Genomic DNA, 10999 nt, shown 5'->3' with positions numbered 1-10999 from the left:
TCAAGTTAACAGGTGATACCAGAGTGCGTCATCCTTATCAGCGGATACACAGGTTCATCTGGGGTTGTAGTCAACCACCCAGGAGTTCTGCTAGAGGGGATGCTTCAGTCTCACTGTAGCAAACATTCTGAAAAAGCTAAACAAGTGATTGGCTTCAACATCCATCTCTATTAGTCCAGGGGGGGAGCTGGAGCCTAGTCAGTTTGCAGGAAAACCTGTATCAAGTTACTGCTACATTATATCTTATGTAAAAACCACAGTTAAACAGAGCAACACAATAAGGTTTGCAGCTATTTTATTTACAAGTATACATTTAACACAAAGAAACACTGATATCCAAGCCTAGTTAAGAGTAGTGTAACAATATGCATCATTTTGATGATTATTCTAACCAATAGACTACACTGAAAAATTAATGCCAGTAAAATTCTTGGTCATAATATTAAGAAATACAATATAAACTGAAAATATGATTGCTTAAAATTTGAAAATGGAAGTGAAGCCATTTACACAGGAGTCAGAGTTTAACATAATCTGAGGGGAAAGGCTCCAACCAACTGTATCTTTCAGGTTAAACAGAAGAAAAAAAGAAGCATAGTTTATCCTTAAAGATAACGGGCAGTTTGCTTCTTCAGGTAGAATGTATTCCCAGTGTTCAGGTTTTGCAGTGGAATTACATTACTGAGCATGACGACTTTCCTTGTGAAGCTGCCCCGTCAATCTTTTCTGCCTCCAAAATTATCCTCCTAAAAACGTCAACGGCAGTCTGCAAAGAGAGAGAAGTGTGATTAGTATGAAGGCTGCAATTATCACTTACTGAAAGAAAGACAACTTGGCACAGTTTTGCTGGCTACTCTAATAGACAAATGCATGCTCAATATGTCAAGTCAGGTCTCAAACAAATATGGTATGATTTGGGTAAGTAGGAAATGTAGGTGTAATTGAAATATTTACCACAAGAAACTCTTTGGAAAATGGGCATAACCCACCCAATATACATGCTTACACGGGGAAACATTTAAAAAAATATTCTGTAGAGAACAAGCGTTAACTGAATCGTCAAAACAAACAAAAAGCTAATTACTATAATTCTGCTTTGTATTGTAGCCATTTTGAATAGTAAGTGCTCATTGACAATATTGAAAGCTTATATACTCTGCCTCTCCAAAGACAATACACAAGTATAAATTGATTCACATACTCCAAGCAATACTACAAGTCAGACTAGAAGAGACGCTATCTCTGTAAAGCTCCAAGTAATTTAACATCAAAGGGAGAGAAAAAAATGGAGGAAGGCAATTCCAACTGAAATTAAAAAAATAATTCAGTAGAGGGTTGTGGTTTTAAGTGTCTTGGGTCCTTTAGGCATGCAGAGGGAACATTCCTACATTACACTACTCATTTACATTTTATTGCAGTGACTACCATCAGACACTGCCTAGTTCACAAGTATTGTCCAAGATGAGGTGTCCTGTTCAGCTCTACCAGGATGGGGCAATGAGATTTGACAACTGCTGCAGGAAAATGCTCCAGAGATAAAAGAAGACACTTGAATTTCAAGGGACAGTATTTCAAACCAAACTGGTATCTAATTTTAACCAAAATCCTTTTGAAAAGAGTTAATGTGAGCAGACAAACCGTAAATATTCTGACAGGTTCAGGGCTTACGTTATACATATGAAACCTCAGACTGCAAAACAGCGAGCATTAACATATGTTGGTTGCATGCAGCCATATGTTATAAGCTTGCCACTTCCTTATACAGTTGAGGAAAACAATCCAAAACCCCTGAAAAAAAACACAAAAACTGTTCAAATTAACTGTGTGTAGGCATCCTCATACACATCCCTTCAGCAGCTAAGAGTAACTGCTATTCTCTGAGCAGGAATCATCTTTGAAGTTATTGATTCCACCTAGAACTCCTTACTGGACCCTCCCCTGGCTAGACTGAACAAGCTTAGGATACAGTAATCACTGGATAACATTTTTCCAATCTACTTGATGCTATTCCTCTCAGATTAGTTAGGAAGTCCCTTGATAAAGTGAGCAGGTGAGGGAGAGACTATCATGTCCTCTGTGCTTTGGACTCACCCTCCAGCTGTGGAGAGGATCCACATTGTTATTCTACCGTATGCGATCCTGACCTAGACAGTAACTTGGTGGGCAGAATGGATCTGTGCAAGGACACAAAGGAGTGACACCTTTACTAGGGTCAGAACTAGGTATAAGCTTAAGTCCTCATCTGTGAGTTACAACCTGCTGGACTAGGAACTGGACAACTGAATCAGACACTCCTTTTCAATGTAAGTAGGGGCCTGATTCATTCGAGAGCTTAGGTTTCAACAGATTTGACAGAAGTGGTAGACTGAACATTTGACTAGTTTACAAAAGTTTTCACGAAAACATGAAAGTTACTCTAAAATGCAGAAACTTCAAGCCTCTTTAAACTTCCCCCAGTGGTTACTCTTCACTTCAAAAATTCCATTAAATGACGCACCAGTGTACTTATGTGGACTGAGAAACACTCTGAATAAGGGGGTTTAATGTCATGACACATTCAGGTTGAAGGATTATTGAATACTAGCCCACTCTGAGAAATAGTCACCCCTTTACAAAAGTTAATATGCTAAAATGGAGCATTCCATTGGACCTCCTAGAGGGATTCACTTTGTATGGTAAGACTGGAGACTCTGTAGATAATAGGTTGCTGTGTTTTTGTATATTTTATAGCAGTAGTCACTTTAATAAATATTCTTTTCTACATAATTATCCTAAAGTCAATAGTGATGCTGAACTCCTCATCTTCATTTTGGGTTTCTGAGGACAGCATTGATCATGTTAAAGACAGACATTGGTATTCTGACTAAGGGAAGTTTGGTCAAAAGCCAATGTTTCCCTGTGTATCAATTTTTAGTCTATCCAAGTGTCATTACTATTATAATTTCATGAGCACCAAGTTCCGTTTGTATAGAAAAGAATAGAATAGAAAAGAATATTCCATGTTATATGGAAGCAAATGTATGAGAACTGGAAGAAGCTGGTACAAGACACTACAATTTGTTTAAAATAAACATGCTGAAAAGCTCTGTGTGCTCTGACCTGGCAGTTATTTCTCCAGTAAGGTACAATTTTTAGTTGGCTCACTTCTGAATAAATTCCACTGGACTCCAATGGCCCCACAATCTTAAAGTAATTATAGTAAGACCATAGCAGGCTGAATTCGATGTACAGCCTCTCTCATATTTAACACTATGCGTTGTGTAGAGTCTCAGGAACCATTAAAATACTAATCAATACAATTTTCCAAGCAATCCAAAGGCAAACTGACATAAGTGGCTGATTAGTCAAATTACACAATACATTTCCTGTGCAAACTGGATTTTAGCAGAGTCCTGGACAGGATTACAGATCCCATCAACTACTTTCTGCTGATAAATTTTCCTTGGGCGACAACTCAAAGGAAAAAAAAATCTAGTCTGACCTACAATATACTTAACACTTATGTAAACAGTTGAAATTTTATTTTGGCTCTAGCAGACACTATTCTCTACATTCCTGACTGGAAACAGCTATTTTTAAAAAAGAGCACTTATTCTGTCAAATGAGACGAGACTATGTTATTTCTCAGACAGATTGTTCATCTGGGCCACTCACCAAGATGTAGGTGGCCAGTAAATACATTTCACAGAAAGGATGGGATATTTAAAAAGTTTTAGTTACATACATTCTTTATGGATCTTGTGACAAAGTTCCTCCTCTACCTTGGTGCGTCTTGCACTTATTGGCGGATTTGCTCACCTCGGAGATTCATGGCAGCCCTCAGTTTGGCTGTTTTTGTGAACCCACAGTCCAGGTCAACTCCTCCTGTGTCTGACCAGGAGTTGGGAGGTTTGGGGGGAACCCGGGCCCACCCTCTACTCTGGGTTCCAGCCCAGGGCCCTGTGGAATGCAGCTGTTTAGAGTGCCTCCTGGAACAGCTGTGTGACAGCTACAACTCCCTGGGCTACTTCCCCATCGCCTCCTCCCAACACCTTCTTTATCCTCAGTCCTCCAACAGTATGCGTTCTCACTCTCAGCTCCTCACATGCGCACCACAAACTGAAGTGAGCTCCTTTTTAAATCCAGGTGCCCCGATTAACCTGCCTTAATTGATTCTAGCAGCTTCTTGATTGGCTACAGGGGTTCTAATCAGCCTGTCTGTCTTAATTGTTTCCAGAAAGTTCCTGATTGTTCTGGAACCTTCCCTGTTACCTTACCCAAAGAAGAGGGACCTACTTAACCTGGGGCTAATATATCTGCCTTCTATCACTCTCATGTAGCCATCTGGCCCGACCCTGTCACAATCTACAAAGATCAAGAATACATTTTCAAGCTGGTAAATCTTTTCAGCAAAACAAGGTTATGAGATGACTCAGACAGGAGCCACTGTTGCATGAACAATAGAGTCTTCATTGGGAACCACTTCCCTACCTCACAGGGATACTGTGGTGCTGTTCAAAGCAATTGGTCATGTATACAATACAAACTTTTGTCAGGGGCTGGATAAGCTGTACTGACAAGAGCACAGTTTGGCTAGCATAAGTGGTGTCTACACTAGGAGCACTTGCCAGTATAGTATACAGATATGGCTATACCAGCAAAGTGCTCCTACATATTGATCTGGCCTTTGATAGTCTGATGACTGATGTCAGTTGTAATTAGTATTACTGAACTTTCGTCAGCCATTTGATCATGTTGACTTCTTTCTAGGACTTGAGTTTAGTTTTTTCAAATTGAGAACAGCACAGAAAATGGTAGTAGTTAGCATTAAATCCAAACTTTGAGTATAATCAAATCTGCAGAAAAAGGTATTTCTACTTAATCTTACATAAAAGTATTATAGGCTTTAAGTCTGTTTGCTCTTCCTTTGTTACTAATACACTTCATCTAGGGTTGCTTATAGGCGCTTGTTTCCATGGTGGCGAGCTTGGAGGCAGTTCTTTAAGCCTACTTCCACATGACCACTGCACTTTCCTCTTGCTGGGAGCTAGAATCTGAGAACTCTGAAATACATCTCCACTTGACAGCTGCAGTCAGCGTGGTTGTAGGGTGGAGACTACACAACAAGAGACTGAACAAGTCTGTCCCTGGAGCTGAACACCGAGCTTGAAATACAATATGACAGATGTTACGTTATGTCTGAAGTCCAGCTGCATTCCCTTATCTTCTGTTCTATGTCACATTCTAGGGCTTTCTTTCCTCCGCTTTTGGAAGATTATAGAAATTGAAAACTACTGAGAACACCATAAAAGCATAGTTCTTTGAACTCATGTTCTGCATTTAGGTTTGCGTGAAATGTTTCGATTGGCTTCACAGTCTGAGTGCCCTATAAGCTTTTAATGTGTTTTGGTACAACAGCATTTTACATCTTCCAAAAGAGGAGGAAAGAAAGTCCTAGAATGTGACATAAAACAGAAGATAAGGGAATGCAGCTGGACTTCAGACACAACATAACATCTGTCATTTCAAGCTTGGTGTTTAGCTCCAGGGGCAGACTTCTTCAGGCTCTTGGTGTGCAGTCACCACCCTACAAGCATGCTGACTGCAGCTGGCAACTGGAGATGTATTTCAGAGTTCTTGGATTTTAGCTCCCAGCAAGAGGGAAGTGCAGCGGTCATGTGGAAGTAGGCTCAAAGAACCGCCTCCAAGCTCGCCACCATGGAAAGCAGTACCTATAAGCAACCCTAGATGTTGCTATCGGCAGTTACAGCAGGGAATTACAACTTCAGATGCTTTTTCTGCCCACTGCCGTCTTGAACTGGACTCCTATGTAGACCTGTTGAGATGGAGACAAAAACTGCAATTTGTGATCCAGCTATGGCTCTCCAGAAAGGAATCTACTGCAGCCATAGCTTCCCTTGCCTGGTGTTCTATCATCAAAAGGCTGCTGCAAGCTTGGTCGGTGTTCTTGGTGCTGTTCCTGGTGGCCCAGACGGAAAAGCTTTGCATTGATTGTGATAGCCTCAGCATTGCACAGTATGAGTAACTGACGTGAAGGCCATGTTGGGATAGAATGATCTAGGCCAGTGGTTCTCAAACTGTGGGTTGGGAAGCCAAAGTGGGTTGTGACCGTTTTAATGGGGTCGCCAGGGCTGGCGGTGGACTTGCTGGGGCCTGGGGCTGAAGCCAAAAGTCTGAGCCCCACCACTCAGGGTGGAGGCCAAAGCCTAAGGGCTTTAGCGCTCAGGCTACAGTCCCACCCACCCGGAGGGAAAGTTCTCAAGCTTTGGATTCATACCCCCCAGGGCGGGCGGGGCTTGGATTTTGGCCCCCCTCCTGGGGCAAAGGGGCTCAGGCTTAGATCCCCCTTCCTGGGGTCGTGTAGTAATTTTTGTTGTCAGAAGAGGGTCACGGTGTAATGAAGTTTGAGAAATCCTGATCTAGGCAACACGGTTCCCTCTTCTCTGGGGGAGGGGGAAGAGGGACCAATAGGATGGCCTACAGTTTCAGCAAATGGTTCACAGTCCTTTGGAAAACACTGAGTTTGTGGGACTGGAGTAACAGAACTGAAAGAAGCTGCTGCTGTAAGAGCCAGTGTGGAACAGCCTAAGACAACAGGATCCAAAAGACAGTTTAGAGTTATGATAATTCATGCACAAAGATAATGGCAGAGGCACCATCCTATGGCCTGGGCTATGTGTGGGACAGCATACCTCCCTGGTGATAACTTGAAGGTGCAGAAACAAACAACATGATCTGAGAGCACTTCCTCAGGATCAAACAGAACAGACAGTTCCAGGGCTCCTCTCGGAGGACGTGGGATTTTCTCTGATAGGCTTGGAGAGCAAGAGCCTATCCCTTTGAGATAGAGAAGTTCTATCATTTAGGGCCTGTCTCACGGGAGTCCTGGCTTTCTAATATCTGCATTAGTCTACTCCAGTTTCAGAGGTTTTGCCAAGAGAAGATCTCCTCTGCAGGGTAGAGCAGCCAAGCTAACCTTTGATATCTGATCCCCTGGCCATTTCAGCCAAAGGGACATCCTAGCTGAGATGGAAGCACTCGTTCTTGAGGTGGTCCTGATGTTAAGTAGCATCTGCTATAAAACAACTCTAGACAGGGCAGTTTTTTAACCAGCTCTGTTCATCCCTGGTTTTGAATCACCTGGACAGGCTTTGGAGTCATGGCCCACCTTGATTATCATACACATTGTAAGGAGAGTGGTCATTTTAGATAAGCTATTACCAGGAGGAGAGTGGGGTGTGGGGAGGTATTTTTTCATGCTTTGTGTGTATAAAAAGATCTTCTACACTTTCCACAGTATGCATCCGATGAAGTGAGCTGAAGCTCACGAAAGCTTATGCTCAAATAAATTGGTTTGTCTCTAAGGTGCCACAAGTACTCCTTTTCTTTTTGCGAATACAGACTAACACGGCTGTTACTCTGAAACCTGTCAGAGAAATATGCAACATGTGACTTCTTGTGAAGAGTTGCCCGTCAACTCATATGCTCTTTTCAACACAGATTCAACATCTGTTGAGCATCTCTTTAAAAGGAAGTTCCCATAACAAGTATTGCCATTCTCTTTTCCATTCAGGAGACTGTCACGTTTTCTTAATTTTTGGCAAGTATCCCAGGATCCCTTTGCATTGTATTACAAGATTTTTTGGGTATTTCCATTCTCTCGCCACCATGCCTAACGTGCAGATGGATGAGTAGTTGTTTCAGGGCCCTGTACGAACTCCATGGGAGGGGATCTATGGAAACTGGGTCAGCTGTGTCTTCCTTTTCCAGTAGAAGGATCAAAGCTCCTTCTGTACCTGGGGCTCATTTCTTTAGCTGTAGGAAGAACCTCGACTCCAGATTTATAGAATCTGGGTAGTCCTCTAAGCAAGATGCTAGCTTTCCTGCAAGCAGGAGGATAAAGAGAGGGTGGAGCATGGTCATAGTCCAGTCCCAATAGTCAGGGTGCTGGTATTATCATGACCAGAAGACAGCAGCTGGAGAATTTATGAATCTAACCAGAGGGCAAGTGCTCAGAGACTTCTTGCTCCTAAAGGATGCTGCCTTTGTCCACCCAAGACAGCAGCCACCACCTGGAGAATAACAAGCCTTGCTCCCAAGCTAGAGGAAGCCTCTGCCTTCTGAACTGGAGGGGGCTTTAAAGTCATGGAAGACAATCTTGGCTCCTCAAAGGGGGTCCCTATCCCAGAGGTTCCTTGGTGGCAGTGTGAAATCTCTCAGAAGAGGAGGAAGTGTCTCCAGAACCAGAAGGATGTTCCTGTCTTTGGTTCCTGTTGAAAGGGATGCTTCCCTGTCCTGCTCCCTGCCTGGTCTCTTCATTTAAGGGAAGTCTTGGATGGATGCAGCCCTATCTCCTACCTTTCACCTTCCTTCCTGAAGAGCGTAAGTCACAAGATCCCCAGCAGCTGCCTGCAGTACCAAAGGTGGCTGTCCCAGCTTTGGCCTTTGGAGTACCTGAGCCCTGGACATGCTAGACAGAGTTATTCTCTGGCTGTAGCCAGAGGCAGCCACACAATAGCTGTGTCAGTCTTAGAAAGATTAGTGGAACCTGATCCTTCTCTGTGAAGTCTTTACTGGCTGGCAAAGGTACCGATCTCTCCGCTTCTTGAAAACTATTGGATTTACGAACATTGTATAGAACAAGTGACCTCACCGAGATAGTTGTGTACTAGTGTGTGATAGTTAGTACAGCAATTTAATATGCTAGGTGTTATGAAAAAACTAACTTCTTTATAAAAAAAGCAGGCTACAGAACTACAGAGTGTCACTTCAGGTTTCAGAAAGTTATCAATAAATCCACAATATGAATTAGTGAGCCGTTACAAAGATGTATATTTAGCAATGGGAAAAAACTAAATGCCAGCTAGATTGTTTAACTAATAAAAGTTGACTGCACTAAGTCAGATTTAGCTTAAAGAATTTGTTCTAGAGTGGAGCATTTGTATACAGCTTGTCTTCTAAAACCACTTAGCTGCAAGTCTACTATTCACTGAAGGATTTTACAGGATGTTTACAATCTTCATATTTTTGCACTACTCCGGAACTAGACTGAAGAGTGGCATTGAATTCTTCGTTCAGATTTTGGCAAGTTTAAGTACTACAAAAATTAAATGGTGACTTCCTTTGGATCTGCAGAAGATTTTGTAAGATTTGTACTATCAATTTTCTTGACTGGTGTGGAGAAAATAAATAAGGAAGTGTTATTTACTCCTCATAACACAAGAACAAGGAGTCAGCAAATTAAATTAATAGGCAGCAGGTTTAAACAAAACAAAAGGAAGTATTTCTTCACACAACTCACAGTCAAACTGTGGAACTCATTGCCAGGGGATGTTGTGAAGGCCAAGACTATAACAGGGTTCAAAAAAGGAACTAGATATGATTATGGAGGATAGGTCCATCAATGGCTATTAGCTAGGATGGGCAGGGATGGTGTCCCTAGCCTCTGTTTTCCAGAAGCTAGGAATGGGCGACAGGGGATGGATCACTTGATTACCTGTTCTGTTTATTCCCTCTGAAGCCCCAGGCATTGGCCACTATCGGAAGACGGGATACTGGGCCAGATGGACCTTTGGTCTGACCCAGTATGGCCGTTATGTTCTTTCGCCCTGCGGAAACTAGATTTTCTTGATTGTCCACTACCAGCAGCACAAGTTCTGGCAATTACATGTATGAAAGGATAAAAGAGGTATGATTTTACCAGGAGACAAGGTTCCACCTTGCAGGATTGTCTGTTTGGTTGCACAAAGACCTTCAGGAAAGATACAGATTTGATTCCTAATTTTAGGTATAGAAAGGTGCTAGTGAACTTTCCACTAGCATAAGGGTCTGCTTGGAGCCTCCTTCTTCATCACAAACCAATTTGATACTGTTCCTCTGACCCCATCATGAGCCTGGATTCCATAAGGCAAAAGTTTCACTAGCAACATAGCTTGTTACAACCAAATTAAAAATGACATTTGAGTATGACAGCCTATTACTTCAAACCCACAGCCCGTTAAAGTGAACTAGGGAAGAGGTCAAAGAACATGACAGATTAAGCCCTATATACAGCCATGGGAACTGATTGCCCCACCACCCAATTTGCAATTACTCTGAAGATACCCTCAAAGATGCTTAGTTTTGCAGTTCTCAAACTGTATGTGTGTGTCTCCAGAGATAACATGCTTGTTAACAGCAAAAATGTTTTAAAATAAATAAATAATATATAGAGGTGAGAAATAACAGACTTCAACCCTATTGTACCTCTGCAAATGTGTGTACACAGAGTCAATCCTTTACCTCTCTCTAAAAGTGAGAAGTTTCAAAAAGTTTAGTGAATAGAAGATTGTTGGGGGCGGAATAGGTCTGGACAAGGAGAAGTCTGGAGATAAATGTGAGAAGGGAAGGACAGGAAGTAGAAACAAAAGTGAAACTGTTTGAGCAGCATATTCCAGAAGTCTTGAGGTCTTCCCGAGTGTAGCCTTCATTGATTTGAGCTCTACCATTCTCTCATTAGAAGGGAAAACCTATAATGGCAGCAGGCTGTAAAAGAGACCCAGTTCGGGAATAGGAACTATTCAAGAAATGTATGTTTGCTGATGATGTTTTAAAGAAAGTCACACCAGTGAACTAGTGGAAGTCACTTAAGCACTTGGATTCAGATATTGCTGAAGTGATAATCTCACTTAACAGCAGTACCTTCTTCTGCTGGTGTAGAAATAATATTTTCTTCCTTTGGACTAATTTATTCCAAATTGAGAAATCATTTGCGACCTGAAAAAAGCAGGAAAGCTTGTTTTTCTTTTCCAGATTATGAACAAATAGGAAAATGAAGGTGACAGTTAGCTGCAAAAGCCAATATTTTAAGTTTCTCATGTTGACCTGGCTGACAGTCTGTTTAATTTAAAAAAAAAATTCATTTAATGATTTTAGTTAAATAATTTTAACAAAACAAACCTGATTTTAAAAAACGTGAATGTTTACATTCAAAAATTCATATGCTTGTTTTGTTAAAATA

At 41.7% G+C, this 10999-nt stretch overlaps 1 protein-coding gene across 2 annotated transcripts in view; it reads right to left on the bottom strand.

The window, feature by feature from the left end:
- Positions 1–278: 278 nt before the first annotated feature.
- RHEB (Ras homolog, mTORC1 binding) overlaps positions 279–10999 on the bottom strand; it is a 61682-nt gene continuing 50961 nt past the window's right edge. For both annotated transcript variants that reach the window (XM_077808403.1, XM_077808402.1), the window contains one exon: positions 279–766. In XM_077808403.1, coding sequence (XP_077664529.1) covers positions 674–766 — 93 coding nt within the window. In that variant the 3' untranslated portion in view covers positions 279–673. The remainder of the gene's footprint in view (positions 767–10999) is intronic.

The sequence above is a fragment of the Eretmochelys imbricata genome, chromosome 2 (genome assembly GCF_965152235.1).
Source record: "Eretmochelys imbricata isolate rEreImb1 chromosome 2, rEreImb1.hap1, whole genome shotgun sequence".
Classification (NCBI taxonomy): Eukaryota; Metazoa; Chordata; order Testudines; family Cheloniidae; genus Eretmochelys; species Eretmochelys imbricata.
Note: the sequence above shows the minus strand (reverse complement) of the source record. Positions and strands in the feature narration are given on the sequence as shown.